The sequence below is a fragment of the Perna viridis genome, chromosome 2, assembly GCF_037379345.1.
Source record: "Perna viridis isolate PV_CMFRI_1.1 ecotype Kerala chromosome 2, ASM3737934v1, whole genome shotgun sequence".
Lineage (NCBI taxonomy): Eukaryota > Metazoa > Mollusca > Bivalvia > Mytilida > Mytilidae > Perna > Perna viridis.
The window spans coordinates 49,078,781-49,098,781 of record NC_142446.1 but is presented as its reverse complement, the minus strand read 5'-3'; the positions used below and the strand labels follow the sequence as shown (position 1 = coordinate 49,098,781).

General features: G+C 32.8%; 1 protein-coding gene across 1 annotated transcript; it reads right to left on the bottom strand.

The window, feature by feature from the left end:
- Positions 1-246: 246 nt before the first annotated feature.
- Positions 247-9,508, bottom strand: LOC148625574 (uncharacterized). The gene is made up of 3 exons (XM_088569154.1): positions 9,440-9,508; positions 6,683-7,745; positions 247-5,765 (listed from the first exon to the last, which is right to left on the bottom strand). Exons 2-3 carry the CDS (start codon positions 7,608-7,610, stop codon positions 4,945-4,947), a joined length of 1,749 nt encoding a protein of 582 aa, XP_088425280.1. The 5' UTR covers positions 7,611-7,745; positions 9,440-9,508; the 3' UTR covers positions 247-4,944.
- Between the last annotated feature and the right edge of the window lie 10,493 nt (positions 9,509-20,001).

Here is a 20,001-nt window from a genome sequence, read left to right as displayed (position 1 = left end):
ACACGGTTGTTCAAAAGATATATCCAATGGCACTGGAAAAGTTGTCCAGTGGATAAGTCTAGTACAATTTATACAAGTTATCCATGGGATAAAATTTTATCCTGGAATATAAAATTTCAATGATCAATAAAGAAGACTAAAATTTCATGAATATTTTCTACATTTGTTATCTATTCAAGTATATTTGTACTTGGCATTCTAATACAGCAGTTATTCTGAATCTAACTGAAAAAAAACAATCAGAACTAGATCTACTTAAAAGTTTATTTTTGGTCACAAAACTGTTTGCCATGATTCTTAGATTTGCATGATTCACAATGAAGTACATTAAGCACATGCACAAAATAAGCATCTTGAAAATGAATTAACAATAAAATGGAATTGCACGTTCTAAAAACGCAATGTATTTAACAAATACTGTACTTAAAATATTACATTAAAATGAATTATTACACAAATGCCCATGTCTATTTATGAAGTGAATACATGTATATGGGTTATGTAGAGGAGTAGCATGCAAGCTTAGCACCTTCTTTCATGGATTCAAATATACATATAATTTCAAGAGTGAAAGGTCCTAGGCTTTTTTGCATCCTTAATGAAAGGTCCACCAGGAGAAAGTAAAAGATCTTCAACTAAGAGTAAATTTAAAGTGTGGTAAGTCCATGAGCTAAGTAAATGAAATTAAAACGGTCTTGCATCTGAAATTGAGAACCTCTGACCAGCACCAATTTGAAGCCTTTGCTTCCATCTTATAAAATAAAAAGCTAACCCCATTCATTATGGATACAACAACTCATTTGGACACAATATTGCACAATATATTAAAATTCAATTCAAGTGCAAAGTTCTGCTTCAGATTGTATTCATGGATCACTTTGTACATCATTATCTCAAAAACAGTAAATTAAAGAGTAAATTAAAGGAATCAAATAAGAAAAAGTTTCAAAATCACGCCAAAAAATAAAAAATCTTAATTTTTTGGGGCATGGATGCCCCACCCACCCCCCCTTTGACCCTTATAACTCAAAAACTGTAAAAGATATCTGAAATCTAAATGAAAAATACAGGCAGGGATTTTCATGAGGAATCTAGTAAATACAGTTCTTCAAAATCACACTAAAAATAAACAAGAGGCTCCCAGGAGCCTGATTCGCCCACCTGGTTGAATTTCGCCTTTCAATGGCAATAAATTTAACAAGAAGTTGTCCAACAATTTTGACTCAAGAAGTCTTTGGTAGGGCTTATTATAAGGATCATTTCAACAATTGAAAGTTTCTTTTAATCTATCATTGTTTTCAAGATATTGACTGAAAACTGTTAAAAAAAAGTCATTTTCCCCTTTCAAGGGCAATAACTCTTACAAGGAGTCAGGTCTCACTAACCACTTCCAGGTCAAATGGCTACCCCTCTATGTATTACCAAAAACACCTAGAAATATGCATTGTAAATACATTATTTGTGTGTATTCTGAATTTAAAGTAGTTAAAATAAAGCTGAGAATGTGTACTTAAAAATCATTTTTGTAATTTACTACATAAGTGAATGAATATTGTTTACATGTGTGAGTGATTTGCCTCCATGCTGTCAGTTAGCAGAAAAGGTAAAAATGTTGATTTTTTTTTTTTATTCAAGTAAATTTTTTGAAGAATTTCTAAGGTCATCGTACCATTAGAATAATGATTTTGAAAGCCTTCTTTCCCAAGCTTCGCAATGGTATGCAACTTTCAGGTGTCATTTGTCTTGGGAATTCACAATGAACATTGAAAATTACTTGTTTAACATGTAAAGTAATAGAAACTTTAAAAGTGGTTAGTGAGACCTCATCTGACAACTTTTATCCCTGAAGACTTTTGTAGTCCTACTAATAAGGATCATTTCAGCTATTGAAAGAATTTGGCTAAACCTAGAGGTTTTGGAGATAAATGCGAAAAACTACTGTCTGACCCCTACACTGTATGTTCTATTTTAAGTAACGGCTGTCATGTTTATTGACGGATCAAAAATCCCCACATCAGTTCTACGCAGGATACATCATGGAACATTTGTACCATGTTTGGTTCCAATTAATCAAATAATGTCAGAGAAGATTTTCGAAAGAAATAACATTAAAAATAGTGAATATCGCTGAAAAAGGGCAATATCTCCAACATGACTCAACAGTTAAAAACCAAATTTTGACCATAAATAGATCTCATCATGCTGAACACTTTTACCCCAGTCAAAATTTAGCTAAACCTAACAGTTTTGGAGATATATGCAAAAATCTGCTGTCTGACCCCTATGTTCTATTTTTAGTAATGGTGGCCATGTTTGTCGACAAATCAAAAAAAACACATTAGTTCTATACAGGATACCCCAAGGAACATTTACACCAAGTTTGGTTTCAATTGGTCAAGTAGTTTCAGAGGAGAAGAGTTTTGTACAATTGTTAACAATGACGACGGACTACGACAATGACAACGGACGCCAAGTAATGGCAAAAGCTAACATGGCCTTTGGCAAGGTGAGCTAAAAAGTAGATTTTTTTGTACCCTTATAACTAGAAAACTGTAAGAGATATGTATCTGAAATCTGATTGAAAAAAGCAGGCAGAAATTTTCCTGCGGAATATAATAAAAACATCTTGAAATCAGACCAAAAAGAAAAAATTTTATTTTTTAGTGTGTGGCCCTACTTTAGTCCCTTCCATAGACTGACAATGCTAATTGCTATTTAAATTGTGTTAAAAATTCTTAAAATTAAATTTCATAAGAAACAATTCTTTAAAAAATGGTCAGAACTGAATAATAAACACCAATATCACATTGTACCTCTTTTGGTCCCTTTTTTGCAGAATGATAGGGGCCAGTGATCTCACTTAAAATAACAAGCTTCCGCTAGCAACAAATAACAAGACAAAACAGATTCATGACATTTGGTTCACTATATCAGAAGTTATGGCATGGAAACTTAAAAATTGACAATGACAAAGATGATAACGCTAATGACAAAGCCAATGATGACAACATCCATTTTTTGCAGTTGTATAAAAATTACATGTATACTTGTGATTTGTAAAAAAAAATGTTCTGGATATGTCAAGTGTTCAAAAAGGTCACATACTACATGTCTTATCATTACATTTTAAGAACAGTTAATGCCAGTATTTCTTTTTTACCGTGAACCAGAAATGTATGATGTAGAATTGATATTTAACATGCCATGATGTTATTTTATACAACTAATTTCACCAAAGTAATCAAGTTTGCATTATTTGTATTACATGTACATCTATATATGACAAAATAATTATATTTAAAATATACTGGCCTAGCATGACCATCTAATTTTGAAAAGTGGCCATACATGTACATGTAGTAACATGCTCACCTGAAGTACCTATGTACATGAACGTGTAAAATAAATACATGGAAAATGTTTCAATATCAAAGTGTGAGACATCATGAAGATAACAATTACAAAATTTCATCAAGCTGAATAGTAATACTAAATTGTTTACCAAACCTTTTCATCATAACAATCGTAAGAAATATTGGTGTATGGGTGGATCCAGAGATTTTCAAAAAGGGGAGGTCCTGGAGCTTCCAGAAAGTGGGAAAAGGGGGGATTCCAGGCTATCAAGGCCAAGATGAATAACATCTGTTTCCAGCTACCCTACCTATCCTATTTTTGTTGTGCCTACCCTTAATATTTTATGGCCATTTTGGCCCAAGAAATGTTAAATTCTATGATTTCCCTACCTAGCTACTCAGAGACAAGCTATATATGTAGAATGCAAGAGTACAACTTTGAATGGCTAAAATATATTCTGACGAAAGAGACAAAATTTTTTTACATGGAAGTAGATGATTGCTCAATTGCAGGGGCACTGTTTTGTCTTTTAATACATCAATGGATACATTTTTATTTATTTAAATGTATATTTAAACTTAATTGCACAGCTTGGTCCATCATAGGCATAGCCTGAAATTGTATTATTATTTGCCAATTTTTGACAAAATTTTCCAACAAATAGGGAGTTCCAACCCAAGAACCACCAGGATCTGCCACTGTGGTATAGTACGAAGCTAACTACATATTTGTGTAATGGAACCAAATATATTTTGATAATGAAAGAACCAATACCACTTTTGTATATATTTTCTAAAACATTCAGTTTCCATTTTGATCAGAACATAAAATGAAGAATTTACTAAGGTGAAATTATACGAACTATTTTTTACTGGATGAGTACTTCATTACATGGGACAGTTACTAAAGCAAAGGTGACTCAATGGTACAGTATGCATAAGAACTTCCAATGAACCAGGTTGTATTCTGGCAGATGGACACCCCCATCCCCTTTTGTTGAAAAAAAAATCAACTGTGCATTTTTTGTTGTTGTCAATAATAGCCTGGAACCCTTCTTTTTCTGGAGCCTGTCCCTTTTAAAAATCTCTGGTCTGTCCCTGATGTGACTGCTGAGATACTGTCAAGCAATATACATGTACATTTGTACAAATCATGCTGATGTAAAATTTAGACATACACTACTGTCAACCAAAATTTTAATTTCTCAGCTTGTCACAGTGGAGTTACTCATGTCCTCCACTGTGACTCCACCGAATTAAAAACTGGGATAAAACTGCTCCATTTCAATAGTTTTAAATATTTTGTTATCTATCCTTTACTGAAATGTTATTCAACTGCTAGAACCTTTAAATATTTGTATAGAGACAGGAGAAGTTAATTACAGACAATTTTTGAAATAGCAACTCCAGTCAAAATATCTCCACTGTGGAGAGTGCAGACACTGTGACTCCACTCAAAATATCTTCACTGTGGAGAGTGGAGAAATAAAAATTTGTATTGAGAGTGCAATGTAGTGTATTCACTATCAGTAATATCATAACATTTAAAGCATCGATACAATATATAGACTAGACCAAAATAACAACAAAATTAACAAACATTTGTACCATAATCTTCACTGTTTTCTTTCATCAAAGAATCCTTTTCATGACTCATTAGTGGCTCCATCTCTACTGAAGGCTCCTCATCAATCAATATGCTTATATTATTAAAGTTTTTCTTTATTTCTGTTTCAATAATATTATTCATTCCATCACCCTCATGTTCACAGCCTTGTGGTAACATGTGTAGCTTCATATGACGAGAAAGAGAGTATTTTCGAGAGAACTTTTTATCACATTCAGTACAAGAGTACTGCTTTTCTTCCTCTAATTTTTCAGATTTCTTTCCATATTGTATACCGTGGGTTTTCATATGTCTATTATAACTAGATTTATCTCCAAATTCTCTGTCACAGATGTTACACTTATGTTCCTTAACACCTGAATGAACCACCCTCAAATGACGCACCAAATTATTTTGCCAACGGAAAGTAGCACCACATTGTTCACATTGCAGTTTCTTCATACTAGAATGGGTCTGTTTGTGGGCAGTCAGATTTCTTGGGTCAGTGAAGCCCTTGTGACAAACATCACAGCGATGTTTCTTATCATTCAAGTGCATTCTAATATGAGTTTTATACTGATTACTTAAATAAAACCCTTTTCCACAGAACTCACATTGATATTCTCTGTCTTCATTCTTGATATGAATTTTAGAATGTTTCCCAAGGTCATACCTACTAGCAAAATTTTTGTCACAGTCACTACATTTAAATGGTTTTTCTTCATTGTGACGTAGCTGATGTTTCCTCATAGTGCTTGGATCTCTGAAGGCCAGACCACACACTCCACAACAATAGGGCTTGTCTCCTGAAAATCACAATTACACAAGTACTTCATTATGTTAAATGTTGAAATATGTGTAAAGTATCTTCTGAGAAATAGAAGTATTTTTATCATACATATTTACATGTACATGCCTGTGTATTCTACTTTTATTATGACATAAATCTGTATTTTAGACTGTATTTTTTTTTAATGTACAATGTTTTAAACTACTGAATTGTGTGATTTTTAGGTACATTTGTACTATAGAGATTCAAAAATCTGTACATCATAATATGCAGCCAAAATTTGTAGAAACTATGGATAAACTGACAAAATAAACTCTGTTATTTAGCTACATGTATTGACATTAATCCAAAAATCCTCAGTATGTACATTGTTGTACAGTTAGTTCATCAGCAACTTAAGGTTCATATCATAACTTATCCACTTTCATCAACCCCAAATGTGCCATTTTATGCAAAAGTCGGCAGATGTTTCTAGAAAAGTGTAGGACGCTAAACCTACCAGTGCATCTGGTCAATGCTTCCAGTTTTTAGTAGAGTCCAGGTTACTCATTTACTTGTATTTCTATGTGTATCATTACGTGATTATGGTTATTTCACATTTTTTGTTGCATGTTTATTTTCTTTATCTAGTCAATTCCCTGGATGATGTTCCTTTCCATTACCAATTGTATACTGGTTCCCTTGATTTTCCTAACTTCTCTCCACCTTACTTACATTGGAATTTACATACATGTATGTAGAATCAGCCAAAATAAATGTATGTACAATACCATCCTTTAAACCTTGGTAAACATGTATATATATATGTACATTGTACATCTTGATGTTGTAATGATATTCATATATTATAAATAATGTACATTTGTAGTATTTTGTACCTCATAATCTGAAAATTATTTTCATTCCTATACACAATGTACAATTTATTCATACCTGTATGAATATGTTGATGTCTAGTCAAGCTAATTTTCTCCGCAAAAGCCTTTCCACAAATATCACATATATACGCTTTGTTTACATCATGAACTTTGTAGTGTCTATTGAGGGATTCTCTCAAAACATATCTCCTTCCACAAACATCACAACAGTAAGGTTTTTCTTCTCCGTGCATTTTGACATGGTTGGCACAATCTCTTACTGTCAGGAATGATAGCTCACAAAAACCACATGGATACAAGTTCCATCCATGTACTTTGATTTGGTGATGTCGAAGATAATTCATTTGTTTAAATTTACTCTGACAGATATCGCATTCATATTTCTTTTCAATGTTTTCATTCTCTGTTTTAGGCTTTTTGGTGGGAGAAGCTGTAAAGTCTTCATCACTCTCAGGTTCCACCTTAACAAGGATTTCTGATTCTGAATCCGAGGGAACAATGCAAGTTTCCATGTGTTCCTTTAGGAGGTTTTCATTATCAAAGTTGGATCCACATTCATAACAATAATGTCTTACAACTTTTCTCCTTGGTGGATTTTTACGTTTAGACTTTTTAGAACTACATGTACCTGCTACTTGAACATGTAGTACTTCAAACTCCACATTATCATCTGTTTGTAAATATAATTTGTCTGACTCCTCAGACATAATCTCTCCATTACTCTGGTTGTCAAAATTCTGATTACTTTCATTGCCTTCATTTCTATCACTGACATCAATACATTCCTCATGGACTTCATTTTCACTTTCTCCAGAAGCTACACGTACTTCAATATCAGTTTGACAAATGTTTCCTTCCACTTCATCTTCAGTAGTAATTCCAAATTTTACCTGACTGCAATCTTCCCTGTTTGAACATGCTTGTTTTAAAGGAGAGAATTTGTCTGCTGTGTCTTTACTCAAGGCAACAACAGTGTGTTCCATTCTAACTGAAGAATGAAAGTTCCACTTAAAACATTTGTAGATCCACTCTTCCAGCTAGAATATGATAAAATGTAGGTATGAGCCAGGTAGTCTTGGATCTTTATCTACTAAAATGCACAACATATGGGTTTACATCTGAAAAAGAAGTCAGATATTTATTGAAATATGGCTTCCAGATTTTGTTGTTAAAATATTTCCAGCTGATAAACCAGCTGAACAAGCCTTAGCAAAAACCCACTGGTCACTTTTGAGATCTTTTAATAGCAAATGTGTCATTTTTACTACCTGATAGATCTAACCTAGAATACTGTCACAATACTATACAACTATGGCAGCTCAGCACATGCAATATCATGTTTTATGGAACACTGAAAAAAGATACATGTATATACATAGGTCCATGGCCGAGATCAATTTCTCTTTAAGCGTTCTATAAAACCTGATATAACATGTACAATTGCATCTAGCTGACATAATTATTTTATTACATTTCTCTGTAGAAATTTTAAGAATTTCTCACTAAATGAACTTCTCTTCATCACAATTTAAAAAAAAATAGTTTGGTATACATTTAATTTGATCGAGTCAAGTATAACCACTTTTTGTATGTATTTGTTTTTGGATGCCCATTTTTTAAAGTGAGCAAGTTAAAGCAAATACCTATTAGATATATTTGACCAATTGACAATTTTGCTACATGAACATAACACTCTTTTATCGTGAGTGTAAACAGCTGACGTCAGCCGTGCAATGTCCCTTGTTATGAAAAATGTCAAGCATGCAATATATCAAAAAATATGGGTGTATGTATGTGTTGCTGCAGTCAAGAACTTAGCCTGCCTCAGAAAAAATAATACTCCAATTGTATTATCCAAATTGAAGCATTGCTTTTTCTAAAATAGGAAAAGCAATCAATTTCTTTTGGAATCTACACATACATACATGTATGTATGCTGTCAGTTGCATCTGAATTTTGTTTACGTGACATGTGTAAAATATTCCCACTATCTGCTGAGAACTCTAATATTTCCGGTATCTGTACAAATCATACCTATTAAATCTAGATGCCCATAAGGGTAAAAAAATGGTAACGTAATTAAGTTGAAGTGTTACTACATGCAAGTCATCAACCATTTTGAAAGCAAGTGGGCTGGGATCTTTTTTTAATTAAAAAATATATGTTCAAAATTTTGGAAAAACATTATTTTTACTCTTTAATTGAAAAACATTTTTTTTAAAACAATTCTACGTGTACATTTCACCATCATTTAACAAGGCAGATTTTTAAATATAAACATTGATTTTGCTTGCTGTTGAAATATAAATAAAAAAAATAAAAATTTTGCACTTGCTCAAAATAAATTCTCATCCTACAACCCCAGGCCACCCTTTTGTACATAAGGGGTTAAATGAGTCACCAACACAAGTATGGTTAGGCTCACAGTGCTCTCTGGTATACATTTGTACATATAGGCAATGCTTACTCCATATTATTATACAAATATATGATGACCATTTGAACATGTACGGAACGTTCAGCAGATTTACATATATAAGTAAACACCTTTTGATCTGTCTTCAATGACTTTTGATCCTGATTTTAATGCACATGTTTTTCATTTAAAAAAAAACAAACCAATCTTAGAATAGAGAAGAAAAAGGGCTATATCCAAATCCCGATAATATCCCATGGCCATGGGTTTTTTTCAGTTGAGGCATGAAAACTATTTGCTGTGAGGCTTTTTGGATGACTTTAACGAGAAACTTAGTCTTCGACTCGAAAACGATTCATGAAGTTGAAGCATTTTTCCTTATTTGAAAGTTGTTACCTTTAACTTTAAAAAAAAAAAGTTTTTTCATCAACAGGAAATCTTAACATAATTATAATTTTACTTCGTGTTCGATCACGGCACCGTTTTCTTTCCGCGTTTAACAAATGATCTATAAAAATCAATACTGGCACGATTTCGGGTCACACAGCATATTATTCTTGGTTTTCAACGATCGATAATGATTTTATCCTTTGTCCAATTGCGTTTTTTAGTTGTTTTGTTTAGCTTTTTTGGCGAAATTCATGAATATACCTAAAATATCGAGATTGAGATTTTGCGCATGCGCATTTGTTTAGAGATGTGCAGTGGATCATGAATCACCGTGCATGGTGGGATTTTCTTGAATTTATTATAATTCTCGTCTCGTTATCTTATATAAAATTATCAGGCGTGTAGCTGCCAATAGGCCAAAAAGCTTTTGTCTGCACTTAATTTTGCCATTTTTTTTTTTTTTTTGGAGATAAAATACATCCAGGAGAGGCATAAATGATGCTCTAAAACGCTATCTCCGCGGAGCTTCGCCCTGCCGTAATTTTGCCTACACTTCAATTTGCCCTCAGCTACGCGCCTGATTATATGATTGAGTCCATGTATATTTTAGATTTTGTTTACTTTTTATAAATGCTCTTTTTATTCAGTGTTGAGAACAATTATTTGGGTTTATCTTCTGCACTGTAGTCAGATGATTGGTAACGCTATGATTTCTTCGTCATTTATCGGTCCAAAGCCTAACATTCAGAACATTACTTGCATTTTTCGTAATGACTCTTTTCGAAAGTTACATATTTCTTTCATAGTGGCAAGATTGACCTCTACTGACATGCATAGATCTAGCCGATGTCCGGATCTACGTAAATGTCTTTTTTTCATGAAGTACTTTATTTCTGCTAAACCTACATGTATGTAGATACATTGGTATACAGATAAACATGCATATATTACAATATTAATGTACAGTTGTTGCGGAACAAAGATTGAAGTACAAATAGCAAACACACAAAAAAGTAAAAAAGATCAATACAGTGAGAAAAAAGTTTGAAGTAAAAATGACAAACTAACAAAAAAGTAAGAGCGATAAATAGACACACCACTTATACACTTCCCACCAATAGTATTCATTTATTTTTCAGCTTTAAAATAAGTCTTTATATTTCTTTTTTTTCCTACATTGTCTACACACCACCACGGAGCCAGAAGTGGGTGGAGGGGGTAGGTACACCCATTTTCCTTGGTCTAAAGATAAGACGAGACGAAACGGGACAGACATTTTCCGTTACATTTTAGGCTTTAACATTAATTTTACTGATTAAATTTAATGATTTCTAAAGAAGAATAAAAGTGTTCTTATCTTTTTTTGGAAAATGACAAAAAAAAGTAAAAATCTTGACAAGAAAAGGGCGATGAAAAAGGGGACATGTTGATGAAGAAAGTTAATTATTGATAAAATTTGTCATGTCTATAAAATAATGTTTAATTATTCTTAAAGCCTTATACAAAGGAGTTCTATAAATACTTGCCTATAATAATAGCTACTTTGAAAGTATTTATCATATTCTTAAAGGTTATAGTTTTTTGCTACATTTTAATGTATAGATATTTGAAATTAATTTAGAGATAAATCCAAAATCTTGAAAGGAAGAACTAAATCTTCATTAATCGACATAACTAAAGCATATATATATATGTTTTATGAAAATGTAATGTAGTTAAAATAGATAATTGGAGGTATACTGTTCTCCATAGAATCTTACTTATAGTCTCACAGCAGTGGTTTTATGAGCTTACTTAATTGAATAGATTATCTCTAATTGCCATTAATTGGCTTGTAAAATGTTCATACAATGTTAATCTAATTTATAATTAATCATGCAGGTAAATGGGTTTTTGACCAATTTGAAGGACTCTTTGATACCGACAATAGAAATACCCAAGAATACCCCCAGAATATCCAAGAATACCTCAAAATATACTCCAAATTGATTGAAATGTGTTTTGTTTCGTTTTTTTTTTTTTTTTTGATGAAGGATATTGTTTTTATTCATTTTTTTCTGATTATTTTTTCGACAAACACCCGGAGTTTATCAATGTGACCAGTTATGCAATCTAATCATGCATGGTAATCGATTTGTTTTCTTTGATGTATGTTGACTTAGATCACGTTTCTGTATCAGTAAATCGAAGTATTCAAGAAAATGTTTAACACGAATAATTCAGTCCCTCTCCGTATCCGTTTCACTTTACTCTCGATGAATGGAGTGATCGTAGGGAACGTAATATAACGACTGGATAATTCGGGTTAGAAAATGTTCTGCAGTTTAAATAAATAAAAGTTAAGCGCTGGCCACGCGCTGCATTATCATTTGATGTCATGTTAGGTCTACAATGTTCGGTCAAGCGAACCGGCGTGTGGCGATAATCGGTGAATGATTTTATTGTTATTTATAATTATTTTCTATTGAAGAACTTTTCGTTCGAAAATATTTGTTTATACAATGATTTGTGGCAAGTTTTTGTAAAAAGTGATAATTTACTCACTGTTAAGAGGTTCTCAATGTAGAATAAACGCAATACCGAAAATCAAACATCGATCAAATATTCGGTAAAATTTACCCAAACATTTAAAAAAGATGAAATTGTATAAATAAGATACACTAAATTCATATTCGCAAAACAATTAGTTGATACTTTGTTTTTCCTGAATAAAATTATTGTCAAAGCAAGTATAAACCGACATATTTCTGAAATATGTATCTTCGTTGCTTGACTGATAAAATATTGTAAGGGTGTTCCTCGTAAACAATTGAACACTAATGGGTACCCTGGGAATTTTTTCAATCCGTGTTTCAGATTGGGGTTGTTTTCCTTATTTGGTATATTTAAAAAAACAACAACAACAACAATTGTGTCACAATATTTCCCAAAGAATCATGTCAATGTCCATCTATAACAACGTGCTTCCATATTCTATCAGCAAACAATCAGCATAGAACTTGAACCTATTGAAAAAATAACCGTTATCAATCTTCAACTTATAACTTACATAACAACAGAGAAAAAAACAATAGAAAGAGAACAATTTGATTTAGTGACAATCAAGGAAGATGACACTCTGAATGAAACACGTACGCGTTTAGATGTCAGTCCAAGATGACCACATGCTTTTCAGCAAAAAATGGACAAGCATTATACAGACAGTGAACTTAACCTGTCTATGAAAAAGAGGAAACTCGATTTCAACGCAAAACAAATCCAGGCAGACAAACATACCTTTGGTAGGGACATTAAGACAAACAGACAAAAAATCCTAACCGATCAACAGTATCAAACATCATGAATAAAGTGCATTCAATTTTAATAGAACAGTCTCCACAGATATCCGGTTTCCAAGACACTTGCCAGGCACCAGTGTTTGACAATGAAAAACAAAAGTGGTCATCGCACAGAAAATTTGAAAAAGTGTCAAGCAAATCAGCACAAATGCATCAAACATGCAAGCACCATTGGGTACCATCAGTTCAAACACAGGTTTATTTTTTAGATAGTTTATTTGATAAATTGCCAGTTTCTCGGGAAATATAGTTATCACAGATTTACTCGTATAGTTAACAACAACAAAAAACAGCTTCTCGACAAAATCCCAGAAACCCATTACATGCATTAACAAGTTAATCTAATTCAGTTGATTATTGTTTATATGCATTTTCAAACCCGGTCGAATTATGTATAAATGGTTTTACTGGAGGTCTTCATATTCAGTACGAAGAAAAATTATATATATGTGAGACTATTTGATTTCATGTTTGGAAAAGGGAGATTTCAAGATGTTTCCTAAATCACTAATGGGTCAAGTAGGTAAGATGAAATCAAAAACTGCAACTGTAGAAATAAATTGTGATTGTGGTGAGTCCGATCGTATTGAGGACGTAGTAAGAGCTGTAAGTGTTTGCAAACACAAATCTTGTGCAGAATGCTGAACCTGAAGAACCAAAATGACATGGTATTGTACTAAACAGGACGTTTTCCTTTTTGCGCCAGTTTACTTTTCGATTTCGTAGTTAAATTGCGCCAAAATATTATTGATCCTTTTCATTAGAATACAGGTTGATTTATAATTCTTCATCTCTGGCAAGCATAATTATGAAAATATAAGAAATAGAAGAGGTTTATTGTAATTAAATAATGTATATATAGACCCTGAATGATTTGGAAATTGTTTTCACAGAAAACAGTGTCGAAAGTCTTAGGACCTTTTCTGATGTTTGTCAAGTGTCTATAGGAATATTTGTAAAATTGTTTATTATTCTTTATGCTGACGACACGGCATTCTTATCAGAGAGAGCGTAAATAATATGCAAGAGAGTTAGACATGTTTTGAAAGATACTGGAAATTAAGTATGAACACGAGTAAAACAAAAGTTGTGGTTTTCAGTAAAAAGAAAACAATATTAAATCATAAATTCAAACTTAATGGAAAAGATATTAAGTACCTATCTTCGTAAGAATCATGCAAAATCTAAAGAATGTGATACACCCCAAGAAAGGCTACATATTTTTATTTTTGTAATTAAGTTGTTTTATGGGTCTATACTATGAAATGTGTGATTATTCATTCAAATCTGTCTGCTCTTAGGAGATAATCGACATTGAAGTGAAAATACAGTAGATTCTATTGTGTTTTAGCACCATTTACAGAGTTATCTCCCTTAATATTGAAATCTACAGTGCGTTCTATACAATTTTTATCTCATAAGAGCACAGGTTATATGAAAAACCACTTGTTAATTTCTGTTTACTATGACATTTCAAACAAAATATCAAAAATAAAAATATGTAGGCTTTTTACCCATGAATCACATTTTGCATGATCCTTAGCTGGAGTGCTACTTAATATTGTAGACACTTATTCATACTTAGGTGTGTTATTTAGTTACAAAGGGATTTGTTCACAAAGCAAAGAAAAGGTTGTGTGATCAAAGCCAAAAGGCCCTTTATGCTTACCAATTGATTTACAGCTTAAACTTTTGGACTCATTGATAAGTCCAATACTGTTATTTGCATCTGAAGTTTTGGGTTTCGACAAAACAGATGAAATGGAAATAATTCATTTATAATTTTGTAAGAAAATTTTGAGAGTTCGAAATTCCACGCCTAACTACATGATCTATGGAGAATTAGGTCGATTTACTTTAAATATAAGTATCAAATGTAGAATGGTAATGTTTTGGAACAACCTTCTGCTCAACAATACAAAACTATTCTCAATCATATACCAAGTTATGTTAAAATTGCATTCTTTAGAACCAGACAAATTTAAGTGGATTTCCCATATTAAATCGATTTTTGATGATACTGGATTATCGTTCATCTGGGATGACCAAATACCGTTAGAAAAGCAAGTCAATGCTTTCAGGACAATTGAAAGATCAGTTTATGCAACATTGGCAGTCTAGTACGTCTAACTCAAGTCGTGGCGACTTCAAAATTAAGGACTATCTTTGGCCTAGAAAATTACCTGCTACGTTTACAACAAGCAGATAGACTGTTTATATCTCAATTCAGATGCTCATATTTGAAGATCACTTTTGAAACCGGGTGATGGTTAGCAATCCCACGAGATGAACAAACATGCCAATTGTGTAGAAATGTAACAGGCGATGAATTTCATTACCTGTTCATTTGTCAGAAAAGAGAAATTCTAGAACTTAGACAAAAATATATACTTAGTTATTAGGGAAAAAAATTTATTGATTTATTAAAACTATGTCATAATGAAGTGTACAAAGACCTCGCTCATTTCATAAAAAGATTTTAAAGTTTTCTGTGATGTAATTTTATGTATTTGTAAAAATTGTTAATGTATTGAGAGTGGTTTATAAAATAGTTGTTTGTTGTGACTATGTTGGAATATGTGTATATCCTCTTGTACACTTGTGTGTCTGAGTATTGTTTTACTTAGATATACATCAAACAATTACACCAGACACAATTAACAGATGCTGTTTATTCAGTAAATCTTTTATAACAACATGTCACTTTAGTTAACTGGTAACACAAATTAACTCAATAACAGAAAGGAATACATATGTAAAATAATGAAAAACCCTGGTTTGATAAAGACTGTACACAAGCCAGTCAAAAGTTTAGAAAGTTTATAAAGAAATTTACGAATATTGGTATCTGATATCATTGAAAGAGTTAGCATAAAATTTTGTAAGTTACTCCTAAACTTGAAATCAAGAAAACCTAAAATGTACTCTGAAACGGCGCAAGACCTATACAAATTGGGCACTCAATTATTTTCGAGTCGAGTAAAGCGATTAATAATTTACTTGGTCTTGAATTTATTAATTGATAGTTTGTCCAGTCAAAATTCATTTCGTTTCAAAAGTTATTTGTTGCACATTTGTACGTCTGTTTGGCATATGCTACAATTTATTTCGGAATATTTCATCAAAAGGGCAGGGTTTTTCCTGGCTTTAGACCATTATGAACCCATTTTATTTAGGAGCTTATGGAAATTTCAATGGGGCATTTGAAAAAAATATGGGCCCTTGCAAATTTTCAATGGGCCAGAAATCTCTTAATACTGTCATAATGGACAAATAAACGGATTAATTTGGTGCCCAATCAATTGGCCGAACCAAATAAATAACCAGTTTAATTCTATCTCCACACAGTTTCCCGTAAAATGGAAATCCCTGAAGGCAGGAAAAGAAGTTTTATAAGTAAGTGGAAAGACCAGCGAGTTTTGTTCTCCGCTACATGATAATCTTATCTCAATTAGCACATGTCTGTGATTCTACTCGATCATAAACATCACTATTGAAATACTTTTAAATCTATTTGAGTTTTTTTTTATTTTCCAGCGGCTGTCATTTTGTGAAAACCAGACACTACCATACACAATTCTTATAGTAATAGAAAGTCAATATGAAGAAAAGTAAGGTTTTTCCAGATTTTCTATTTAAATGTTGGAACAAAATTTCAGAAATCCATTTTATATATTGTAGTGGATCCACATCAGTTAGGGGGACCACTCTTTTTCTTCTTTTTTTATATTTTAATTAAAAGGGAGTAACTTAAATTCCACATTTATGTAATTCGCCAGGCTGATACACATGCACATTACCGAAATGGACATCAGTAGACAAAAAATTCAAATAATCACTTTAGTCGAGTAGTGATAATCTTGTTTTATCATTTAGTGATCATTTTAATCACTCCAAACCATTCAGTGAAAGCAGTTCAAAAATACACACAATGCTTTCATAGCATATTTCAGAAGGTACGTGTAATAAAAATATATTACACGTTTTTTTTATTATTTTTTTTTATAGATTCCGTTTATCCCCGCTCCAATGTTTAGATTCTATATAGATTCTGTTTGTCACCGTGTCACCGCGTAACCGCAGTACTTTATAAAATTTTAGAAACTCTGTTTGTCCCGGCTGTACCCGCTCCAATGTAAAGATTCTATAAAGATTCTGTTTGTCACCGTGTCACTGCGTAGCCGCAGTACTTTATAAAATTTTAGAAACTCTGTTTGTCCCGGCTGTACCCGCTCCAATGTAAAGATTCTATATAGATTCTGCTTGTCACCGTGTCACCGCGTAACCGCTTTATTTTATAAAACATTATGAAACTCTGTTTGTCTCCGCAGTCCCCGCTCCAATGTTAAGATTCTATATAAATTCTATTTGTCACCGCGTAACCGCTCTATTTTGTTAATTTTGTAAAGGCTCTGTTTCTAACCGTTTTCGGTTACGCTCACCCCTATATTGCATTACATGTCACCGGTGACAAAATACATGCCAACTAAATTCACACCCGAAATCAGGACCTATATAATAACAATGCAGTCCAAGACAGAAGCAAGAAAAAAGTTTGGAACATATCGAATGTCTCACTGGCTTCTAAGCATAACCTTCACATTTCATTTCACATCTTTTTTATGTCATGATAAAATAATAAAATTCAACCGCATTTACGACAACATTTTAGTGCATCAACCGTGTTGAATGTTAGGTTTGTCATTGATCATGACCTGCAAGGTAATAATGTTGCTACGAGTTATATTTACAACGAAAATACAAATATGCTCTTTTTTATGTTTAGATTTTGCAATGTACAATTTAAAAAAACAACAATATCTGTGAAAAGTTCAGTAGCTGGCAACAGGCAATTTAATATCAAAATCTACATGATTATTTCCATATTCGAATCATTCGCTGATGTGAATACCTTTAAATGAGGGGGTAATGTAGTGCTCGTCCGAATAGAGTTCACCAGTTTTTCGTCTAGTTTTCTCCATCAGCTCCATTTTGTAAGCAACAGGTTTACCCGGACGTTGTTTGTTTTTATTTTTGTAACGCTACAGGAAAAAAATGTTGTAAAAACATTTGATGATGTTAGCAAACTTATTTGGGCACCCAAACTGCATTATATGTATCTTCCATAAGCTGTATTTGTGCATTTGGTCAATTTTTTTAAAATGAATACAAGGCCCAGGCTCACCTGGGCTGCTGTTTCAATCAATACATGCACACACCTCTTTTATATTCCAGATCGTAAATATGTGGATATTGCAACCTACGTTTGAACTAAATCCAGTTTGTTTTTTTAATGGGGTCTACTTAATCGATCTAAACAGTCTCATGAATATTTATGATATATTTTGCAAACTAGAAGAGCTCACACTCAATTAACGACTTTGCTTGACGCAGACACATCTGTATGCGCATGCCTTCTGGATCCAGTTTCATTAAAACAAATCTCAACCAGTGAATTTTCTCAAGTTCTCGACATAGTCTCTAATCTTCAATTTCAAGTGATTTGATTGGTCGATATTTGAGCTGAGCAAGGATCTGAAGAAAATCTCAAGTTGAGAATTTTTTTTTAAACCGACCACTGTTTTATATCCTTTCTAGTCTAGACATTTCTTCTTTGTTAAAAAGGTAAAATTCACGGTTTTTTTTCATGAAGTCACTCTGTGGTATTACAAATAAAAAAATTCGACATATAAAGATGTCAGTTTATTGCCAAATGTCTAGGCGTTCTAATGATGTCAAGAAGGAAGCAATCCAACTTACGGCTTTTCATGGTCACAATTTATTAGAATATTTTAACGGATTTCCCCAGGTTTCCATTACAAAGTAATCAAGGGAACCAAGTAGCGGAAATCAAAAGAACACAGTCCATGTGCAGAGTCAAAGACCAGGCATGGAAAATAGACACACACAACAAAGAACACAAAAAGAAACTAAAGTCAATGAGCAACACGGACTCCACTAAAACCTGGGAGCATGGACCAGGTGCATCGTAGGGTAAGCGTCCTCTGCTTTTCTAGAAACGCCCACTGTAATGCTCATAAAATGTCAATTCTGGGGTAGACGAAAGAGTACAGGAAAACTATGACAGTTACTCATTTGCTTTTGTTGCTTTGTATGTATGGTTTTAGTTGCTTTATATTCTTTGTTGTGCATGTCTGTTTTCCATGTCTGGTCTTTGTCCCTGGATTGCATTCTTTTGATTACCGCTATAACCTTGGTTCCCTCGATTACTCTTGCATCACGTGTACTATACAAGTTTATACAAACTGGAAACATCTTTATGTACAGTTATATTATCTACATAACGAAGCCAAGAACAACTCCTTTTTGGAGTAGCAACTTTTTCACCTAGAACTTGGAATGGTTAAATATATCTATTACTTGTGCTCATATGAAGTATAAGACACTATATAAATTTACGAATTTACCATATGCAATCTTGTTTGAACTATGATACTTAATAAAAATTGCCAACAGCGTTCGAAATGGCAGATATGAAAATCTGAAAAATTTCATTTTTGCGACAAGGTCGTAGACGTAAATTTAACACAAAAAAACGGAAAATAGGCGCCTGAATTGCGTAGATGTTGGATACATCGTTAGCTAAATGTCCGAAATGTATGTTTTACAGTGTTGGTATGCTGTAAATGAGCATTTGGTTTCGTATACATGTGTATTCTCCTATACACATAACAGAAAAAACTGTTTGATAGTTGTAATTGGAATGATTTTAATCATAGACAAAGGTTTTTTGGTGCGTGTGTGTGTGTGTTTTTTTTATTTTTTTTTATGTCATTTATGAAAATAATCCATATAATCTAGAATATTATTATTTTTTAATGTACATACTAAAAAGAGATCCATAATCCATTGAGCAGGAGTTCATAGAAAATACACTAGAGTAAAGGCGATTCTGCTATACCCACCAACTAGTCAGGCTAAAACAAAGCACCTCTGCTATTCCCACCAACTCGCCAGGCTAAAACAAAACACCTCTGCTATATCTACCCACTCACAAGGCTAAAAACAAAACACCTCTGCTATACCCACAAACTCATCAGGCTAAAACAAAACACCTCTGCTATACCCACCAACTCATCAGGCTAAAACAAAACACCTCTGCTATACCCACAAACTCATCAGGCTAAAACAAAACATCTCTGCTATTCCCACAACTCACCAGGCTAAAACAAAACGCCTCTGCTATATCCACAAGCTCATAAGGCTAAA

Excerpts from the sequence above, each read along its gene's own strand:
- LOC148625574 (XM_088569154.1), bottom strand. The coding sequence starts at position 7,610 with ATGGAACACACTGTTGTTGCCTTGAGTAAAGACACAGCAGACAAATTC. Across the intron at positions 5,766-6,682 it reads ACATCAACATATTCATACAG|GAGACAAGCCCTATTGTTGT; the intron begins GTATGAATAAAT and ends TGTGATTTTCAG.